This window comes from Melopsittacus undulatus, chromosome 6 (assembly GCF_012275295.1).
Source record: "Melopsittacus undulatus isolate bMelUnd1 chromosome 6, bMelUnd1.mat.Z, whole genome shotgun sequence".
In the NCBI taxonomy this organism is placed as follows: Eukaryota; Metazoa; Chordata; class Aves; order Psittaciformes; family Psittaculidae; genus Melopsittacus; species Melopsittacus undulatus.
In genome coordinates this window covers 68,746,412-68,769,504 of record NC_047532.1, presented here as the reverse complement: position 1 = coordinate 68,769,504, position 23,093 = coordinate 68,746,412, and the positions used below count along the sequence as shown (strand labels likewise).

Below are 23,093 nucleotides of genomic sequence, written 5' to 3'. Positions count from 1 at the left end.
AAGCAGAGACCTCTGGACAGGAAATCCGCCCAACTTCTGCAGTGTGACTTGTCTGAAGCTTAGGAGCTCTTTTTAGATTGAAGCACCAACAGAATGAGACAGTGCTGGCCAGAGAATGGGGGACACGCTGGAGAAGAGCTCTGAGGAGCCCCAGATCTCTTTGGACAATGAGTGTTCAACAAAAATGGGGGCCCTGGTGGAAGTCTCGAGTGGTGAAAAGGTCAAGTTTGACGATACGGGTCTCTCACTGGTGCTCCAGAATGGCCTGGAGAACCTTCGGCTTGAAAATTCCCTTACCGATGTCATCCTGTGCGTGGACAGCAGGGAATTCTCCTGTCACCGAGTGGTCCTTGCTGCAGCAAGCAATTATTTCAGGTAAGGCATGTAAGAAACAAACCCAACAACATGGTTGGGGTTTTACTTTACTTCAGAGGCTGGAACTGTAGATCTCCAAGGAGCGCAAACTGGGTGCTAAACTCTGCAAATCTGGAATGCCTGACACCTTTCAGCTCTTTAGAAGTTGGAGGCTTAAATAAGGCAGGTGCTAAGTTGTGGATTTGCCAGAGTTCTGATACCAGCACTCAGCACATCGGCTGGAGGCATGCAAAGAAGGAGAGAATGGCTGGCAGACAAGTGGGTGAGAAAGTAATCTTGTAACCAGGTATCTGTAGCCCTGGTATTGTCCATTTGGGGTTTAGGTAAAGAGATTCATTCAGATCACACAATGTTTTAATTGAGATAGGAGCCGGTTTGTGAAACCTGATAAACCAGTTGCCCTTCTGTGGTAAAAATACGGATTACATAAAATTGTTGAGGAGGAAAACTGAAGGAATTGTTCATCTTTCCTAGGATTACTGAAAAGAAATCACAATGGGAAATACCTCCTTGAAGGCAGTTTTACCTTTTAAAGCTCTCCTCCTCATCTCCTTGTGTTTTTAATTCGGTATTATTACAATAGTCTGAGACCACTGGCCAGCAAGAACAAATTTTAGACAGGCAGAGGAACTCGGTATCATTTTCAACACAGATCTTCCATTATCATTTAGGCAATTCCATTTTCATGGCTGTGATGTTTTTTAACTGCTAAAGTGCTCAGATGACTGAAGAGCTACAGAGGAAACACAAGAAAAAAGAACCTGTGACCACTTGTGACATGAGCAGAAAGCTAATTCCACTGGAATCTAGTAAGCTTTGCTGGTAGTGCCTGGGAGAAAAGCTCTGCTTTTATCGTCTTGCAATAATCTCCGTGAACATACAGAGATAGGTATTACTTCTAAAGCTAGACTAGATGTATTGCACATGTGAGAACGTACAACTAATAGTAGAGATGTCCAAATACCTCTTACCAGCCCTGCTGTGCAGGAAGGAGAGCAGATGCAAGTTACAATCAGAATTGCCATAATGATACTTTGATGAAAGATAGAAACAATTCCTTTTCAGCTGAGGTGGAGTGGTCAGAAGGGACTTCAGCAGTTTAAGACAGGCAAGAGAGCTTTCTGATAACTGCTGTTGGCCATTTTTAAACTGAGCCCTGAGCTACAGCCTTTAAAGGGAGGGGGATACCTGGATGGAGGGTATCTCATCCCAAGGCAGTTGCACATGTACCAGGGTCTGCCTATCTGCTCTATGACTTGAGATTTATTATATCACACTGTCTGCCTGTCTGTTAGTGCCTCTTGTGACGACTCTTTGGGTTAGTTTTCATCATTTTTGGCAGAGGGTGAAAATCCCAAAGTCTTCAAAATCGAATCTTCAAACCTTTAAAAACTCGATGGAAATCTGCAGCGAGGCAGAGACGAGACGCCAAGAATGAGACCCTGCAGTGCTCAGCTGGGCAAGGAGCACCGTGTCCTGGGCTGCTAACACATACACATGCAGCGCCCAGAACCAGCCAAAGCACAGAGCTGAGTGTCCTGAGATGGACAGCAAAATGTGTGTGAGAGGAGTAATGAGCGAGAATGGAGGGATCAGGAAGGGGAAGCTGAGGTTACTGTGAAGAGGGAAAGGAGGACACAAGTCTGCAGGGAACTGAGCTGCTCTAGTTCTGCTACTCACAAAGCGGCTTCTTTCATCTTGTTATAGTTCACTAGAAGCTGCATGGGCCCAAAGAAAGAAGAAATTCTTAAATCCCACTGTTCCTGTGAGTACTTCCCATGCCGTTACAGGGCCTCCAACACCCATACACGGGAGCAATGCAGAGGAACCCTGTGAGTCATGGGCTTCATTGCCCTGCAACAGCATGTTACACAACCCCCTTCCTGAGCTCTGGATGCCATAATGCAAGCAGCTGACTTAAACACAGCTAAACAAAGTTATCACCTTCTAGTCATAAAATCCCAGACTGGTTTGTGTTGGAAGGGACCTTAAAGCTCATCCGGTTCCACCCCCCTGCCATGGGCAGGGACACCTTCCATTAGAGCAGGTTGCTCCAAGCCCCTGTGTCCAATCTGGCCTTGAACACAGCCAGGGATGGAGCAGCCACAGCTTCTCTGGGCACCCTGTGCCAGCGCCTCAGCACCCTCATGGGGAAGAATTGCTTCCTAATGTCTAATCTAAATCTCCCCTGTTTAAGTTTGAACCCATCACCCGTTGTCCTATCACTACAGTCCCTGATGAAGGGTCCCTCCCAGTATCCTTGTAGGCCCCCTTCAGATACTGGAAGCTGCTCTGAGGTCTCCACACATCGAGCTTTCTCAGCCTGTCTTCATACAGGAGATGCTCCAGCCCTTATCCTCATGGCCTGGACTTGCTCCAACAGTTCCATGTCCTCCTTATGTCCTTCCTTCAGCACTGCTTGAGAGTAGAGAGATGAGTACTTCTGACACACCCTGCATCTCCAGACATAAAAGCAGTTACCTGGATGAAGGTAACAAAGCACAGATACAAGCTGACCAAGGTGAAGTTCTTTACTCCCACACTGCCCAAAGTAGTGTAAGAATGGGGCTGGGAGAGGCTGAAGCCATATTTCCCAGAGCACCCTCAAACTGCAGCATGGTTGGTTGAAGTTAGGTTCATAATTCCAAGCACAGGCACTCCAGTGTGGGTGAGTGCTTAAAAAGTGCTTTACAAACTGGAACCCCTCACTTACTTATTGAGATTTCTCCCTGATTTTTTCTAAATTTATTCATTTCCAGGTACCTAAATTTGGCCCTAGGCTCTCACTTCAGATCTGCATCTCTTAAATGTTGGTTCAAAAGTTTCATTTAGAATTACACAGGGACAGGAACCAGACAACAGAATTAGTAGCCACATCTGAAGGATTTTGAGTCCCAGAGAAAATAATCACACACCTCTCTGGTTAAGTCCAGCAATGGTGAGAAGCAGCATTTTAATCCCTAGGAGGGAAGTTCAGCCTGATCAGTCTGGAGTGATGTCAGGGTGTTCCCTCCCATTGGCACACAGGGTAGGAATAAGATCCGTTCCATCTGAGCAGAAGGAAGGCCACCATAGGAGTCAGCTCTCCTGGACAGGACTGGCCCTACTCAGCCCTGCCACCTTCTAGAGAGCAGTGCTGCTGGGAGAGCACAATGCTTTAAATGTGTGATTTCTGCAGGTTGTAGCCCTGTTATAGAAATCCAGACCCTGTGAGATCAGGAATGGATGGCAGCTCTAACACAGGTTCACAGATTAGGAAACAGACAGTGAAAGCACTTTGACAAGACCCCTGTGCAAAGTCTCCACCAGAACCCCAAGGCTGGCTTTTGAGCAGCTTTGTGATGGTGAAACCCTGGATATCTCTAACTGATCTCCATCAAACTGATCTCTCACCAAAAAAAATGGTATCTCTGGCTTTGTGGGACTGAAGTGAGAGCTCTCACCTCCGTGGCTAAATACATGACTGGGGGTCACTAGTTTAAGTGATAAAAGGAACAAGAGCAGACAACACCTGCATCCTACAACGGCCTATTTCTCATTCAGATGAAGCATTTGGCACCTATCAATCCTATGCAATTGAAGGGCTGTTCTGTACAAACCTTCCTCTCTGTGGGTTGAAACCCCATTCCCAATGGGAAGTGAATCAAAACCCTTCCATCGACAGAGATGAATGAAGGGAAAATGAGAATTCCAGCTGAACATCTTTTCTGGCAAGGAAATTCCCTGCCCAAGTTTCCTGCTCGAAGTTAGGTCTCTTTATCCAACAGATATAGACATATCTGTATCATTTTTCTACACTGAGATAACTAATATTGCCTCTCTCTTGCTATGAAGTCTCTGCTGAAGCAAGGAAGAGGTAGCTCTTAGAGCAATGAGCCCCTGGTATCTTCCATCCATTTGCCATTCACCATGCCTAACTGCTTAGCAATCAGAACTGTTTACATCTTGGTTCCAGGAAGATGTGTCAATCAGACAGCTTCATTCTGGCACTGCTTTTACAAGAAGAGCATGGCCTAAGACTTTGGACCTCCAGCCACTTCCCAGGTTGCACTGTCCTGTCAACATTGTACATGACTAATAAAGAAGGGTTTGGTATGCAGGATAAAGAGTGCTTCTAATTACACTTCAGATCTGCACATGTTTTCCACCTATGCAGTTACAAGTGGACCCAACGTGATCCTAATCTGTTTGGCCAGATTCCAAATGATGTGAAATCTCACTCTGCAGTGAACAAGATGGGAGCAATCAAATTCCTAAATAAGAACAAAAGCATTAAAAGAAATACTTAAAGCTATGCACTGGAAATGCAGATGAAGATGTGTGTGTTCGCCTCGCAGCTATCACAATGTAAAGTGCATTTAAATGGCTCTTAAAAACGTTTCTGATTTCTATCCCACATGAAATATCTGACTAGTATCAAACTGGCAACTGCCTTTCAAGTACAGTATTATCCACCAAAGAAGAGGTGGTATAAACATTCATGAAATCACTGCATTCTGGCTAACAGTGGTTCCAATTAATGATTATTCAAGTACTTTTCTAGCCAAGATGTACCAACTCTACAAGCTGAGCAGATGCTCCCAAACCTCAGCAGAGGAAAAGTCAGACTCTTAATTAGATGAAAACCCATAAGCCATTCTCTCCTGGCCCATCCCTGGTATTAATGGGGTCAAAGATATGCTGGGAAGCTTAGGGGTGAGGCTATCACACATGTGGATCTCGTACAGCCCTCAGGGTCAGCCTAAGCAGCGTTCTGCAGCTTGGAAACACCTTGACCTTGCTAAGTGTTATGAAGTACATGTGCTAAGTGTTAAGGTATGGAGAATGCCAGCGGTTTGAAGGTTTGGGGTTAATGAGCTGGGTCCAGAAACAGAAAGAGTGTAAGAGGCCAGCAGGTTAGACATCAGAACTGCTCTGCAATAGAGCACCACCTGGGAGTGGTTCCAGGTGCCTGTTGCTGCCATGGAGCTCCAGGTCTACTGTAGGGCTCAGCTCTGGGGTATCCATCATGTGTGTATGTCTTATCAAACTCATGAGTAAAGAGATACAACAGCAACAAAAGCATTTGCTTTGTTACTTTGCTACAGGACTAATTGCATAAAATATGAAGCAATCAGAGTATTTGGTGTTGAAATCCATATAACCAAATGTTTCCAGAATGCCTCATCCTAGCTGGGATATGTAAAATATAAACATTTTTATTTTCAGAGCCATGTTCTGCAATGATTTAAGAGAGAAATATGAAGAAAAGATCATACTTAAAGGAGTTGATGCAGAAACCATGAATATACTCTTGGACTACACCTACACCAGCAAGATGCTCATCACAAAGCAAAATGTACAGAAAGTCCTGGAAGCTGCCAGCCTCTTTCAGGTACAGATAACTCAAATGCATGGATCCAGTCTTGTTGATCTGGCAACACCATGTCTTACCCTGGCTCACGCACTGCAAACTTCTCTGATTTCATGGGTTCTGCAAGCATTTTGCCTCATACTTACACTGTGGTACAAAGGGTTGTGATACTGGGACAATGCTCTATAAGGTTCAGGTCAGCCTGCAAAGGCTGATCACCCTCTAGGCCAAAAGAGTTAGTGCACTGTGGCTGGCATGGCTGGCCAGAGCAGGAAGCTGATTTGGTCTCTCCCTCTCTATTGCCTTGAGATAGAGGCTCACCAGCCAAAGTTAGCATCCTCCTTTGAAGGGCTCTTGATGTAAAGAGTTTTAGTCATGACCTAGGACTTTGTGGGAAGTCAGACTTAAGCAATGTTACTCAGCCTTTGGTCCATGAGGTATTCACGTGCCCTGTAAATCACCTGTGAGGTCTACCAAATTACAGTCACTGGTACCAAGCTGCAAATTGCTAACAGATTACAACCAGCACAACCTGCCAGGTGCCAGTGTATGTATGCGTGTCCAGTCTTCATTACAGAGGGCAAGAAACACCTCACTCCATAATCATCGTGGTTTAATGGGAACTTCAGATTCTTGAACCTTACACATGAGGCTTTGCTCTGAAATGAACCTGTGGCTTTTGGGGTAATGGGAGCTGGTACTTGCTGTGGGGAGAGAAGGGAAAGTTATCACAATGTGCTCCCCAAGGTAACTCAGAAAAGGTGGTGCTGCTTTCATGTCGCCTGGGGCCACTATGCAGTAACTGACATCTTCAAGCGGAACAGTAACTGTTAGCACTCAAAGGTTACTTCTGGCTCATTTTCAGGACATTTTTGTTTTTGTCTGAATCTTGTTTCCTTAGGATCATTCTTCATGGTTTTGTTTTGTTTTCTGAAGCCATCAAAGTATAAACTTACATTTTGTCATTTCCCAATTTTTCACTGAAATTCAGATTAAATTTGATTCCCAAGGCTGGTGCTTAAAGAAAACTATCAAACACTGTTACAGCAATGACATAGTTGTAAGGGTGCCATGAGCAAGAAGAGTAAGCTACAAAAACCCAGAAAACCAGGAATGTTCAACTAAAAGCAGCCATCCCAAGTCTTACAGCAACTGTCTTGGATACTATAGAGATTTATAAGGCCTTAAAGCCTCACATTATGCATGGGTGAGATATTTGGCTGAAAATGTGTTTTGTGTAAAAGAAGACTTAGTACCTTCTAGTGTTTTGCCAGCTTGTCTCTACTATTCATGCTGACGAACCAACAGAAACAGCTGAAAGTGTCAAATGTTTCATTTCAATGTATCAACAGCTGAAAAGATTAATTCTGCAATTAACTGCAACATTTTTTGTTTGGGAAATTTGTTTTTTCCAATTAATGACATGGGAGAAAACCACATTCCAAATAGAACTGCTCTATCTGGCTAGCAGCAATATTCAGCAGTGCCTCTTTTCAGTCTCTCAGGCTTAACAAAGTACCACAAAAGAAGTAACTTGCCCAGTTCCAGATATTCCAATGCAGATACTCAACTTTAGGAACTGTTTTTGAACAGGTTTTATATAATTATGCCTTTTCTTAGCTCCTTCCAATGAGTTTTGACCAAATGCACCCAAAACTGACAGTAGGCAGAAGTAGAAGGCTATTGAGAGAGCAGAAGTCCCTGGCCCCATGTGCTTCATGTGTGAGATCATCTCCTGGGGAGGCAGGTTTGGAACAGGGAGCTGCTGAACAGCTAAGCTTCACCCTGAAGTGACCCAGACACATACTTTTCCACCTAGAGCACAGTTGCAACATGAGTTCAACAGTCACCTCCTCTGTCTGGGCTGGCAGCTGCTCAGCCATCATGCTTGCAAAGCTGGTGCCCACCTCAGATCCAGCCCATCTACCACGTCCGAAGTGCTTCCCATCAATGTGTTTTCCTGAACCAGGCACTAAGGGAAATACCTTGCCAGTTACCTGAAAACCATCCTATAGCCGCTCAGCTGAGGACGGCCAGAGTGGCTGTAGCAGACAGTGCTTAGGTCCATTGCAGCCCTGCACAGTGCCAGCCATGCCAACCACAAAGATGTGATTAGCTCATGAAGGGCTTCTCGGCAGCTCAAGGTCAGAGATGGGTTCAGAGGCTTAGAAAGCTGTCAGCTCCTAAAAAGCCACCCTGCAAGAGCTGGTGTGCCCCTTCTCTGCCCAGCTGTCTCTGTGCTGTGGGGTGCCCTTGGGATGCACTGTTCCCTTCCCTTTCTTATAGGGTTATAGCAGGAGGCAGGGCTGCTGGCACTGCTTACACTGGACAGTTGAATCAACACTGGACAAGCAAAGACTTAAATTGGTTTGGTTGATGGCCTTAAAGGTCTTTCCCAACCTAGTTGATTGTATGATTCTATGAATAACTTTCATCATTCAGAGACAAGTCTAAGCGGAGGCCAAGTAAGCACAGGGGATTGATCTCTTTAGCAAGTACAAATCTTGGTTCAAACGGGTGCTAGGAGAAGCAAGCAGTTAATAGAGAAACTGTTCCCAGGGAACATGGCTCTTAAAATGCCCGAAATGCACTGGGATGGGTGCTTGCAGAAGGGAAGGAAGAAAATTTAGATCTCTGCAAAGAATAATCAGAGCAGATGACGCAGAGGCTCAGGGTGCTCTCCTGAGTCACCCGCTCTCATGGGACCAACTGAAGCATGACCAACAAGGCTGGGGGAGTTTTGTGGGGAGTTTCGTCTCTAAATGAAGGGAGCTCTGGGGTGAGAGCACGGCACGGGGATGGGGAGCAGCAACTGGGGAAAGTCCTGCTTTGACATGCTCCCGAGCGGTCCAACCTCTCTGGTTAAGCCCTTGGTGGGGATTGCTTCTCACACCCACACCTCCCAGCTCCATGTTCATCTGGCCACAAACACAGCTCCCCAGCGTGATCAGTGGGGCCTGCATGGCCATTAGACCAGTGTGCACTGCATGGGAGAAAACTCTGCTCTCACCTCGTGAGTATCGCTCTTAGCAAGCCATGTGTAAATAACGAGAGCACTCGGCAGTGGCGGCACTGTAGGAGGGTGAGAACATTGGTTTGGGGTCTATTCCTGGACCTGTGGATGACCCGATGAGTGACCTTGGTAAATCCCAGATTTGCATCTCGTTACTGCCAACTTTTAAAGGGCTTAACCTGCCTGAGCTCTGAGGGCTATGCTGTACTGGAAAAGTGCTTCCAGATCCTTGGGAAGTAAGCTGTTAGGTTCAAAGTGTTAGCCTTGTGCTAGCTCAGAGGACAGACACTGTGAATGGGGCAGGCACTGAGCTCTGCTGCAGTGCCACAGCGTGCCACTGACTTATTTATATCACAACAGCAGCAACATGTTGTGAGACCTTCTCATACCCTTGATCATCAGGCAGTTGCATTTCTCTAAACCCTTGACCACATCGAAATGTAAAACAGGAACCAGGTAGTCTGTGTGGAGAGTCTGCGATCACTCAGCTCTGATAAACGGTCTAAATGTGTCAACGTGACACTGACGGGTCTGGAAAGTTCTACCCTAATTACTGAAACAGATCTACATAGGATAGTGCTCAAAATTGTTTCGCTTCCTCCTTGCCCCTAAATCAGTGTTGTGCAATTTTCCCCAGTGGGGCAGAATGAGTTAAAATGGTTTGTTTGCTGACGCTGGATGGAAAAAAGGACGCAAATAAACATGGACGGAAAGGCACAGTATCAGTTCTGACCCATCTGTCTCTATGTTGCTGTTTGCGCTGCTCAGTGGCAAAATGAACATGAAATATTTACACACACACAGGGGACAGAAAGCCAAGGATGAAGCACTGTAATTTATCATTCTACCCCAAACTGGTTCTCAATTCCTGAATAATCACCAGCAACCCAGCTCACATCGTAGCTCATGGTAAATGCCCCCAGACATCCGTGGTCCAAGATCTGCACAGTTGGGATCCTCAGGTGCAGCTATTCTGCCAAGGAAATTAAAGAGAGCAGTTGCAATGACCTGTTGAACACTGCAAACATGGAAAGTTCTTTGATTAAGCAGACCCGGTGTGTAAAATGCACATCTGTGTTTGTTTCAACCAGGGGTGATGACAAGGAACACAAAGGTCACTAAAACCTCCAAAGGCCTCCCCCAGCAGACACTTGCTGGACAACTCCAAAACCAGACACCCTTGTAGCTGATACAAGCTGACACGCAAGATAAAGCAGGGAAAGCACATCTCACGTCCGGGGGCCTTATCTGTGCTTTGTAACTCCATGGTTGTTAGTGCTTTGAGATCTCATGGAGGGAAGTGAAATAGTAGAAAACCCTTTACTTTTGTGAAATAAAGTAAAATTCACAAACGTCACAGGTCATCTGTCCTGCAAGAGACAGGAAAATGAATCATATGGGTGCAGAGGGAGAATAAAATACTGGGAAGAAGACATTTTAACTTCAGATTCTGGGTGATACCTGTCCTCGTATGACTGATTTCATGTGTTGCAGTGCAGATGGCTGGTTGGGACCCAGCTCTCCTGTGACACGGTCATACCAGTAACCACTCTGTGCTTGTACATACTTTTTCTGCTCACAGTTCCTTCGCATGGTAGATGCTTGTGCCAATTTTCTCACGGAAGCCCTCCAGCCGGAGAACTGTGTTGGCATCCTGAGGCTGGCTGATGCGCACTCCCTGCACAGCCTGAAGCAGCAAGTGCAGAGCTACATCATCCAGAACTTCACCCAGGTCCTGAACTATGAGGAGTTCCTGGAGCTGCCAGCCGACATCCTCTGCAGCACACTGAAGAGTGATGACCTCTATGTCACAGAAGAGGCACAAGTGTTTGAAACCGTAATGAACTGGGTTCGTTACAAGGAGTCAGAAAGGTTTCCTCTCCTGCCCTGTGTGCTGGAGAATGTCCGCCTGCCCCTCTTGGACCCCTGGTATTTTGTAGAGACTGTTGAAGCTGATCAACTCATCAGACAGTGTCCAGATGTCTTTCCTTTGCTCCAGGAAGCAAGAATGTACCATCTATCAGGCAATGAGGTGAGTAAAAAAGGAAGGTAGGTGCTGCTCTTTCTAAATGTCTTATGCTTCCGCTCAAAAATCCCATCGGAAGGAGCAGTACCATGAGGCAGAAAAAGGTATTCATACTGAAGTTTCACTAAGTGGTGCTACTGAGAAGTCCAGGTGGGTCTCACCAGTTATCTTGCTGGTTTAGAGAGTTTAGAAGCTTTTGGAAGGTTGTTTTAAAGTGTACCGCTTTATGAACATACCAGCTCAAGCTTTCATATGCACAGTGAACGACACCAGGTGACTATCCTAGTAAAAAGGCAAACAGCATTACTCCTGACACCTCACCCTCTTAGCTATTATTTCAAGCCTAAGAGAGGAAGAATAAGTTTCCTACTAAACTGTACCACAATCTGTAATGACTTTTTCAATCTGAATATGTAACATCTCCATCTGATATGCATGGGGGGGGGGGGGGGGGGGGGAGGGGAGGGAGGAGAGAGCCTCTCTTGAAGAAGACTCTCTCAAAGGAGAGATCTGCCTTTCCTCCTCATTTGCAGAGGTCCCTGCACCCAAGGAGACAGGCTCACCCTGACATCCAGTCAAGTTTTGTCCTGCCTGCTCAAGGCAAGCTGTGGTGGGCCTCCACTTCTTCAAATGCCTATCCTCTTTGGAAAGCTGGGTATCAGTCACATATCCTGGCTCAAAATATGGGGTAGAGGGGAGAGCCACCAGAGGTCAGATTTCACAACAGGAGCAAAGGTATGTGAGCACGTGAGGAAACCTATGTGCCTCCTCAGTCAGAGAGCCAGAGGAAGGCAGGAGGTCTCAGGAGCATGTGGTGCATCCGTCACTAACACTGGATGTGTCACTGTAAGGGGGCAGAGACGGAGGGCTCTTTGTGCTGGTGACTGCATAGCACAGTACATGATGTACTGACCTGGGCCAGTCTGGTGGGAACTTCTTGAGTAAGCCTTGCCCCCCTCACCAGCACTGTCAGGTCCCTGTGGGGTAGATAAAGGGAGTGTTGCTCAGGGCTGAACACTCATGACACTCACCTTCAAAGTGGCTGACGCCTTGCAATGGTGACAGATGGGTTAAAAACAGAACTCTGAAACCTGGCAACTTCTGGGACAAAGGTGTGGGGTTTTTTATTGCCTAAGAATTTGCTAAACAGAGCAAAAATGCAAGATTAATGTAGGTGTAAATAATATTTGTTAATACAGATACGTTATGCCCATTTATAGAAACATGTTAAAAGCAGAAAGAGGAGTAAAACTTTAAGCAAGCTGCTACTGTCACAGTGTTTCACCTGTGGGTCCACAGACTGCATCTCTGGGGCAAGCCAAGGGCAACTGCAATTTCTGCAGAGAAGTGCAGACCTCTCCCACCAGACTTTGGGGGTCTGAAAACTGGCAAATGCCCAGTGGCACAGCATAAGCAGAGGAACAACTCGATGTGCTTCCCATGCCTTTTACATTGCATTTCTTCCAGTCTGGGGTGTGGGGGAAGGTAAAGAAGGTTATTCCTTCTATCCTTAAGCATAGAGCCAGCATAATTCGGGACACTAATGCACTTGTTTCCACTTGCTTGCAAGTATTTGCTCTAAGCAGAACACAAGTTTCCAAGCACCCCCTGCATTCTTTGCTCCTAGTGCACGTCTACCCAGGAAATGACTTATTCCTGTATCCCTGAAACAAAGACCTGATAAATAAACTGAGCCAACAGGTGATAAATTAGACCATGTTTCAGAGCCTGGCTTTTAGCAAATCTTCTAATTTGGGCTTAAAAATAAAGTTTATAAACAATGAAACAAATAAAAACCCCAAACCACAGTTGAGAATTGTCACTGCTTTGACACTTTAACATATTCCTGCAGGACAAATAATGAGAGTGCTTGTTTTCTGCTAGTGCTAACTGCAGCCTTGCCCTCTCCAAACTTGTCAGGCCATACACAAATCTTGGGGCCCTCCTACCTTGCCCTCACTCTGTCAGCCCAAATGAACCCTGTCCTTTTCACCTGCCTTACATGCACCCAGTCTTGTCACTACTGCTCACCTTCATAGCTATGGTGCCACCCTGGGAACCCCCAAGAGAATCTGAAAGGGTCCTAGTGGGTAGGCACAAGCAATCAAGTCCAGTGTTGGAGAAATCTTGCTGAAAGAAGGATACAGCAACCTCTACTGAACTGAATGCTGCTAGGATGCTTTCCAGGCTTTGAACTTAGAACACATTTGATAATTGGCTGAGGTGATGTAAGCCAGTCGTGATTCACAAAGGAGGTAATCAGAAGAAAGATCACCAGACCTTTCTGTAATTGCAGGTGTAAGTGCTCTGTGTACTCACCCTGTCTCACTTGCATTTAGATTATTACAGAAAGAACCAAGCCCAGGATGCACGAGTTCCAGTCTGAGGTGTTTATGATCATAGGGGGCTGTACGAAAGATGAGAAGTTTGTAGCAGAAGTGACTTGCCTGGATCCTTTGAGGCGAAGCCGCCTGGAAGTAGCAAAATTACCAACCACAGAGCAGGAGACGGAGAATGAGACTAAGAAATGGGTGGAGTTTGCATGCATTACCCTAAAAAATGAAGTCTACATTTCGGGTAAGGAACAAGGCTTTGGGAGTGGAAGAGGGGAGCAAGGGGTTCTCACAATTGCTTCCAGCTTTTACTGAGATCATGCTGAAAGCAGCTTTATGAGAATTAAGCACTAGAGGTGTTCCCAATGCTTTGGTTTTGAACAGGCTCCAGGGAAGCACTGGATGTGCCTGAATACTGCCTAGCCTTGGTCTCAGCACAGGATTCCTTTCCAAATCATATTAGTCTATATGCATGGCTACTTGGGTGCGGCACCCAAAAGCACTCAGTGACCCTGAGCTTACCAAACATAAAGTGAAGAATAATTGCTCCAGCATCTTCATGTAACAAGTCCATTTGCAGCTCCACAGGAATAAGCAAAAGACTGCCAGAATCTGACTCATTCTGCAAGCATCAGTCAAGAACCTGCAAGAACTGTCACTGCTGTTTGGCTGCTACCTAAAAACTGCACTTTAAGGAGCACTTTAAAAGCCATCAGGCAGGACTCTGGAAGTACCCTCTTGCTAATGGCAATATTAGCTGTCAAAGCTGGATGAAACCCCATGGGTTTGAACACCCCATCTGCAGGACTTCCCACACAACTGCAGTTGAGTTCTATGTAGGGGTTTGGTCCCGCAGCTACAGTTTTTACTTTGACAATCAAAAAGGTTAAATTCACAACTGACAGTCAGTTTGACAGCTGGTTTTGATGGCCTGTCAAAACCAAGTTTGATGAGCTCCTTCCAGAAGAAAAGTGACAACAAGCTTTCAATCTCTGTCATGTCACAGACAATGATAGAGAGCAGTCCTCCTTGGGCAGGATACTTTCCCTGCAAAATCATCCACCAGATTCTATGCTGACTTAAGAGAGTAGAAAAGAGGAAGGAGGGCCAAGTGTGAATGCTCTGCTAAAGTATGAATAGTGGTCCATTGACTTTTTTCATATATCTTCTGTTGCATTCTTTCTTTTGGGAATCCAGGTATTTTTATTACCTCATTCCAATCTAAGTTTATTAAATCTTTATCCTGGGATAAGAATTAGATTGTTCCTTCCTTAGTTACTAATAAAGGAGGTTTTTACTTTCAGCCCACCCCAGGGAGTTTCTTTTTACTCTGGCAGCAGACCCTCTATTAAAAGTAAGCTGTAGAGGGGAATCTAAGTCAAACATCCCAAGTAGGGATCATCCTTCACACATTCACACCCTTGAGTTGAGAGGTCTCTTTTCCATCTGCCTTTAATCTCTTACCCCTTCCTCTTTTTCAGGGTCACAGGCTTTTAGCTTCATTTCATTTCTGACAACTTTTCCAGTGTCGCTTCTCTGCTTTTCTTTTACGGTCTAGCCAGGCTGCCTTCAGGCCAGGCTAACACCTTCCCTTCTATGGTGAGTCTAAGCTCTTGCCAGCTCCTCTTCCTTCTCTGCTTAATTTCATGTATTTGATTTCATCTCCCTATTCCTTCTTAGCCTTTCTCCTAATGCCCTTTTCATCCTTCCCACCTAAATAAAAGTCTGAGAGGACTGAAGTCATTAGTCTTTTCTTTCCAGATGAACAAATTAGTGTCTCAATCCTGATTAAACAACTGCCTCCTTCTGCATGTCCATCTACTCTTGTTTTCTGTCTTGTAGCAACTGTGACCTGCTTCTTTCCTGACTTGACTTGTATCTCTCCTACATTGATCTCCCCTCCCATGTGCTCACTCCCTCAGTGTCTTGGTAGAGTTTGGCATCTTCCCTGCTCTTTTTAGCATGTGAGAAACAGGAAAATCCTTTGCACAAGATTATAACTACTTTTAGATAATGATTTCCCCCATCAGTTTAACTGCTTTGAAACACTATATTTGTAGTGTAACTGAAATGGCATGAATTTTCACTCACCATTCTGTTATTTTTACTAATTTAGTTGCATTTCTTCCTCAAATTAGAAAGAGCTGTGGCCTAGGGAGGTAACAGAAACAAGACAAGCCTCTAGTTCTCCCCAAAATCTCTCCCTGCTGCCTGATGTGCCTGGTCCAGCTCAGGCTCCTACCAGGGTTTCAGCCTGTGCAGGAAAGAACAAGCTCATGTGAAAGGGAGATTTCAAAGGAGAGTAAGGGGAACACCTGCAGTCTCTCAGCCCCATTGTAATCACAATGCTGCATTCAGGCCCCTCAGCCACTTCAGCTATTTGAGTGCAAATAAAATTCAATACATACATGTGAAAAATACAGAGACAAAAGCACTAGAAACGACTCTTTCTAGCATGCTAATTCTCTCCTATTCAATCTGCTGTTTGGCCCAGAGATGAGCTCCATCAGTTTGCAGTGATCTGGCTGCAGTACAGAATACAAACGAAGGCAGGCCCTTTCTCAATGGAATATGAATTCTCTTTTCAGTATATTCACCAGTGAAGCAAATGTTTAATCATGTTGCAGATGATGGAATAAACTACTCAGTCTGTAAATGTGGTTTCAGGCTTAACTGGATCCATGCATATTGCATTTACACCAAAAATGATATGCAAACCAAAGTCTTGTTTAAAACACTGGTCTCTGCATCAGTAAAGATTCACTTGCCAGTCAGCTCTAGAATAAGTTTGCAGGGTCCAATTCTGATCTTCAGTCTATAAATATGAATCACATCCAAGTCAGTAGAGAAAGAGAACAGCAGGAAAGGTACAAAATTTAGAGCCCAGCCATATGGTCCCAAGGTTGAATAGTAAAACTAATATGATGTGCGGGACTACTGTTGGTTGGAGTTCACAGTCAAGTCTTTTGTTTTACCATGTAAATCACTAGCTCTGGTAGATCCAGCTGACCGGGTCTATCCTGCACAAACTGACAGTTTCCAAGTGCAGGCCTGTCCTCATGGGATGTGACAATACCACCTGCAGCATCCTCCACTATCTTCTTTAAATCATGTTTATTTGTCACTTGGCAGCATTCTGCAAAGCCCTTTTGGTGCACCAAAACCACCTGCAGATGCCTATGCTGTGTGTGGTTGGTCATTCACTTGGTATTAAAATGAAAGTGGTTGTTCTCTGGTAAAGTGAGGAACAGTGATTTATCTTTACTGAATATTTGGTTGTATAAATTGGTCAGTTTCCTTCACTATTCAATAAACTAAACACAGAATTTATCTTCTGGGTAGGCCCAGAAGGGGTCATTTGTGTAGGGAATGAAGAAGCTAACAGTAAGTACCAGTGATGTATTTTCTATTGTGAGAGAACATTTTAGCATGTAAACATATGGAGATCTTGAGCAGATACAAGCTATGCTATCATATTTACATGTGTTATGTACACTGCAGGTGGCAAGGAAACAAAACATGATGTCTGGAAATACAACGCCTCCATCAACAAATGGATACAAATTGAATATCTAAATATTGGGCGATGGAGGCATAAAATGGCTGTGTTGGGTGGCAAAGTCTATGTCATTGGTGGGTTCGATGGCATGCAGAGGATCAACAGCATGGAAGCATATGACCCCTTTCATAACTGCTGGTCAGAGGTAAGGTTCTGCATCACGTAACATTGTACTCATCTAGAACATTTTAATCAGAAAATGTCAGGGCTCTGAACCATACAAATGAACAACTCTTTTATGTATTTGTGGTCTGTAAAACCACTAAATACCTAACTACTTTTTCTATAGAAATGCGTGTTGTTCAGAAAGTAAAAGCCACAGGATTGCCTGCCAAACTGCCTGGGAGACATCTAATGCCAAACTTTGCTTTTCTTAGTTGGCTTTTAAAGTTAGTAGTCCATAAATCAGTGAGTAAGAGTATAGTGTATATGGGCTAGAGCACAGGCTGAAAACTACTTCTTTGATACCATCTCTATATACCTATATATCTATATAATGTATATATCAACCTGTGTATTATATACATGTATAGATTATACATTTAAATTGAAAGTACAGGTTTCAGGGTAAACAGGGTGCAAGAAGAAACATTTCCACTTCAGGCAATGAGAAGAGGGTATTAGGCAGCCAATAATCTGTGAAAATAATGAGATTAGGCATCATAATGGGAGATACAAGCCCTAGTTTTCAGGGGATGCAAAGCAACACAGAGGAATCTAACAATAGCCACTGCAAGTACAAAGATCAGAACCAGTAAGTTTCTTATGTTCTTTTTTTTTTTCAATGTTCATAAGTATGTAAAAGAGATTTTTGGTGTTTCTGACATTTCCTAGCTTTTGAATTGTTGATAATGTAATTTTAATAACAGCATTTGAACAGATTTTTGAACAGATTATTTTTATTAAGGGTTTTACAGTCTTAAGAAAAAGTTGAAACATACTTATCCCTCATCACTAGAAATGTCATCTTCTGAACCCTGATGATCATCTTAAAGGGATGGCTCACTTTAAATTCAGCAGGCTCCCACCATGTAGGCATCAGTCTGACTACTTCAGAAGATTACTAATGATTTTTTATGGTGACACAGGCCGCTCCCCTCATGGTCAATGTAAGCTCCTTTGCAGCAGCAAGCTACAAGAAGAAACTCTATGTGATTGGGGGAGGACCCAATGGGAAGCTGGCGACAGACAAGACTCAGTGCTACGACCCTGCGACCAACACGTGGAGCCTGAAAGCTGCCATGCCAGTAGAAGCCAAATGCATCAATGCCGCAAGTTTTCGGGACCACATTTATGTTGTGGGTAAGTGAAGCATTAATGGTCTTTCCCTCCAGATATGGGAGGGCTTGTTTCTGTGTGTTTATTTTATCCACAGATTCTATGAATCAAATGGTCATCTGGTTCTTCCCATTGAGCTTAGTGGGGGAAGGATATCCCACACATTCACAAACAGTAGTGAAGAGTCATCAAGTCAAACTTCCTGTTAGCATGGTAGATGTCTTGGGAAGCTGGAGCAAGCTCAGAGACAGCTTAAAGCCATCCAAAGGTGGGTTAGGAGCAGCAAGGGTATACCTCATGGCTACATCAGGTCACGTAAGGGGCATTACACAGCCCACCGCATGCAGGATTTGTATAGGGATATAAGTAGTAGGAGTAGGTCATAGGAGCAGAGCAACTGAGTGACTGACACCCTGTCCTCTTCACTAGATCACACTTGGGGTTAGTTCAGTCATTTGCCAGAATTAGAAGCAAAGATTAAGCAAGAACAGGAGTTTAATGGTGGTGATCTGAACTGCAGAGGGAGGACGAAGCCTGCACACATCTTCAGGTGGCACTGGAAGAACCAAAAGAAGGAAAGAGGAGCATCTGTTTCCAAACATGAGCTCTGAAAAGTTTCCCCTCCCTCTCTCAGCCTTTGTGCAGGAGATTTATCACTTGCAGTATAATCAGTCTTGTTCTGAGGGAGGGTTGGCATAAAGCCAGGGTATCATCAAATAATAAATGGTGTCCTGACAGGAGATTTACAGCCTGCATGTGTGTGCATATATATAGGTGCATGCACCTTCTATGTGTGTAAATACCTTGTGCTTCTCCTCAGCACAGGCTTGACCTCACCATTTGTGTACAGGATGACAGACAGAAAAAGAAGGCATGACTTATGGTCTAGCTGATACAACTCCTGATAAAAATTGACACAATACTCATGTTACATTCATTCAGCATCTCTCAGACAGGAACATCCATCAGTAAACCTATTGTCTACCTATCTGAGAGACAAATCTAGTTCAATTGGATAGAAATCAGCCCCACCTGAAGTTTAAAAGATAAAAGAACATTTGGTTACTGCATCCAAAGCAATCAAATTACCCAGACCAATGAATTACCAAGTGCCAGGTGAATCACTGTAACTAACAATGTGTATGTTCTCAGTCTGCTCCAGTTAGGAAATAGAACTTAAGTCACCTTAGAATGACCTGATCATCTTTCAAGTACTGGGCTAGTACTGCCAAAACCAGCAGCTTTTACTATAACTACACACATAAATGTTTCCCTTGCTGGCAGGTAGGATCACAGGCATTGTCACATCTCATCAACAAGACCATGGCTTCAAGGTTTTCCCTACCTTGTTCTATACAGCTGCTATAGAAGACACACCAGTCCCTGCAAATCTCAGGATAAGAACCATTTGGCTGTTGGCACTCTTAGGAGGGAATGTATTTCCACAGCCTTTCTTGAGTATTGAGGTATTGGCCATTTTACAAGATAAAAGGACCCTGCAAAATGGGAAAAGATGCACAAAAGGTTTAAAGAATGACTGCAGATTTGGGAAACATGGAGAAACTGAAGGTCATTCTCTGTTTAGCATACCCATAAGAAGAGTATTGCTTCAGTCTGACAAACCCCTAAATGAGGAAGGGGTACGAAAACAGCCAGCCGAAGGCAGAAGGACACTGGAGTTAGAGGAGTCAGTGTAAAAATCATGTACCCATTTCTACAGCTTACCACATCGAGGCCTTCATGGTCTAAGCTCTTTTAAACAAGACTGCATTTTTCTAAAGCAGCAGGTATGAGAAAGGTCTGTGGCTGGGTGCACTGTGGTTCACACGGCATGACCACAGCAGTTTATTTTTGCCTTAAATTCCACAGCCTTATGAAAAATAAGTGGTCTTCCAAGGATCTGGCTTTCAAAACAATACAGTATCCTGTGACCTTGCTTTTTTGTTAGCTTTGGGGCATAAATAATTCCTACACATGTCAGGAATGGAGCCTTGCTGAAGTGGGTGGTTTCATTAAAACCTCTTACAGGAATGATATCCATATGAACCATTTCCATATGAACCATCCATATCCATATGATCCATTTCCTCTCCAGGTGGGGCAATGAAAGCGCTCTACTCCTACAGCCCCCAGGAGGACACATGGTGCCTGGTGACTCAGTTCACCCACGAGAGAGCCAGCTGTGGGATTTCTCCTTGCAACAACAAGCTGTTTATCACTGGCGGCCGAGACGAAAAGAATGAAGTCATTGCGACAGTGCTGTGCTGGGACCCTGAAACTCAGAAGCTGACTGAAGAGTGTGTCCTGCCTCGGGGGGTGTCTCATCACGGCAGTGTTACCCTCAGGAAGTCTTACACCCACCGTAGGATTGTGCCCGGGGCAGTTTCTGTCTGACCGCAGGAGAACTGCAAAGGAACCCAGTACCTCCATGCCCCTGTGGCACAGACTGCGGTGGTGATGGTTTTATAGCTGCAGGTAGCATTGGATGGAAATAGTGCCAGTGGGGTCCTGTGGGGAGTATGTGCATATGTGCTCAGCCTTGTGTTTCCTCTGTACAGTATATCCTTAAATTATCTCCATTCCTTCCCTCCACAGAAAAACAAAGGGACCAGCTGTAGTTTACTCCTGCCAACACAATACCTCCAATCTGGCAAAGAAATGTGATACGTAGCTGGGAAATTTACTTCCCAGCTCTGTCTGTCCTGAAACATGCTTGAACTGGCTCAGCCAGGTCCTGACGTTTGTTCAACTATTTATTGTACTAAGTTGGATTTGCAGCACCTACTAATGAAAAAGAGAAGATGCTTTTGGAATGGAAGATTTGTAACTTCAATGAAATGCAATGTAGTTTCCTCCAAAGCTGTGCTTTCTCCAGTGGTTGCCATGTTAGATTAAGTTAAAAATGGTTTGTTTGTTTGTTAGTTTGAAGATGCTTTGTTAGTTTTTCAGTTCTGCGTGACCAAAACCAACCATCTTGGTTTGCAAATCTTGTTACAAATGAACACCAATTTGGTTCCACTGAACATTCATTGCAGCTGTTTTTCAATAAAACAGGCCAAAACAGACCTGACAGTCTGGCAGAATTGGGCTGGTTCAGCCTGGAGAAGAGAAGGCTCCAGGGAAACCTTAGAGCAGCTCCCAGTGTGAAAAGGGGCAACAAGAAAGCTGGAGAGGGGCTTTGGATTGGGGCCTGTAGGGAGAGGACAAGGGGGAATGAATGGCTTTAACCTGACAGAGGGGAGACTGAAATGAGACATTGGACAGTAAATTCTTCCCTGTGATGGTGCTTAGGCACTGGCACAGGGTGCCCAGAGGAGCTGTGGCTGCCCCATCCCTGGCAGTGTTCAAGGCCAGGTTGGACACAGGGGCTTGGAGCAACCTGCTCCAGTGGAAGGTGTCCCTGCCCGTGGCAGGGGTTGGAACTGGATGAGCTTTAAGGTCTCTTCCAACACAAACCAGTCTGGGATTCTAAAACCTAGTTTCCCTCTTACTGTATTCTGGGGTTGTTTACTGTTCTGCCTACAAGGCTTTTTCCTCTCCCCGTCGCTGAACACAAGCCAGCAGTCCGGTGTCCCTGGCTGCTCGCATCCGTGCCTCCATCCCCACTGGGTGGCAGTGCTCTCCCAGGATGTTTTTCACGGGGTTGGATTTCCTGGAATGCAAAGGGACAGAACAGTGCTGGAGAAACAGTTCCAGGTACTGTCCCCAGCGTGATTCCTGGGACCATCACATGCTGTACCAGAAGGGGCAAATGTTCAACAGGCCAGGAGGGCACGAATCTCAGGTCCCAGCATCTGGGTCAGTTGTAGAGAAAGGAAAATAAACACTGAAGAGGTCACGCCCGGAACGCTCTGGGACACTCTTGGCTGAAGGTCGGGAACACATTCCCGCCCCTCCTCCCCTGCCCAGTTGCTGGAAAGAGCCAACTCACCATTAAATCAAGACAGAAAACACGGTGCAAAACAAATCTGTCCAAGCAGAGAGCAGTGACTCCTTCCAGCCTCTCCCCCTCTCTGAAATGTCTCCTTTTGCCTTATACAGTATCAGAAATTATATTTCTCTCATGCTGGGCTGAGAGAACAATGTGGGCTCCTGAATTTCAGCACATTAATGCCAGAGCGCTCTGGGGTATGGCAGGGTCTGTCTGCTGCAATGCCCCATGAGCAGGCAGATGCAGCCCAGGGGTAGGTCCATGCTCCCCAGCAGATCCCCAATATGTCTTTCCCTCAGGAAGACTGCAAGAAATCCTCTCTTCTGCAATTTTCTCTACCCTTTGAAACCCACTTTTTGTAATTCCAGCCAAGCCCACGTTTTCTTATTGGAGTTTTCCCACAGTCCTTCCTTCCCAACTGTTTGTAAAGGGCCCCTTTCCTTCTTCATGTTCCCATTGTTCTGCAGGATGCCAGCACTCCTGCTTCCATGCCACCCCACTGAAATTTACAGAGGACGTGAAGAGATGCCCTCTAAAAGGAGTATTCTATTTCAAAAGGTTTCTGTGGAGGACAGCACCTTTGAGCTGGGCAGCAGTACTCAGCTGGGACAGAGGTGGATGACTAGGGAAGGTTTCCCTAGAAGGTTTCCATTTGAGGAGCTGCATTTCTGTATCTTCACCACTAATAGCAGCTGCTGAAGCTAACCAGTTCCTCCTACTGAGAATCATCCTAAAAACCAGTGGCCCTCAGAAGTTGGTTGCTGATTCTCTCCCCATGATGTCAGCAACAAAACTTGTATTTTTTCTCCGGAGAAAAATAAGCAACTGAGTTGGACAAAACGTTGTCCAAACAGATTTCCAAATACAAATCCTTAACGCTATCCTTGTCTCTCCTGTGATGCTTCCCCAGCCACACCTGCAGACCCTGGGCAAGCACATGCCAGACCATCCCTCAGTGACAAACATGAGACAGCAGAACCACAGCTTGGCCCCTTTCCCTCTCCTAAATCATGAGTCTCAAAAGTTGTGATGTTCTAACAGCAGCTGCTGAAAGAGATGTTTTTATTCCCCTCGCTGCTCTCTGTACCTTTCAGATTCATGTTGCAATCTGAAGGGCTAGAGCCATATTGAAACCCAAAAACAGTCAGTGTCAGCAGTTTTATGAAGATACCAAAAATTAGGATACTTTGTGAAAAAATGGCAGGAATGAGGGCCATGCTGTGCC

At 45.0% G+C, this 23,093-nt stretch overlaps 1 protein-coding gene across 1 annotated transcript; it reads left to right on the top strand.

The window, feature by feature from the left end:
- Nucleotides 1-21,002, top strand: KLHL6 (kelch like family member 6). Its single transcript, XM_005153954.3, has 7 exons — nucleotides 1-375; nucleotides 5,584-5,749; nucleotides 10,324-10,773; nucleotides 13,107-13,344; nucleotides 16,602-16,804; nucleotides 17,748-17,961; nucleotides 20,033-21,002. The coding sequence occupies exons 1-7, from the start codon at nucleotides 116-118 to the stop codon at nucleotides 20,329-20,331; spliced, it is 1,830 nt and encodes a 609-aa protein (XP_005154011.1). The 5' UTR covers nucleotides 1-115; the 3' UTR covers nucleotides 20,332-21,002.
- The last annotated feature ends 2,091 nt before the right edge of the window (nucleotides 21,003-23,093 follow it).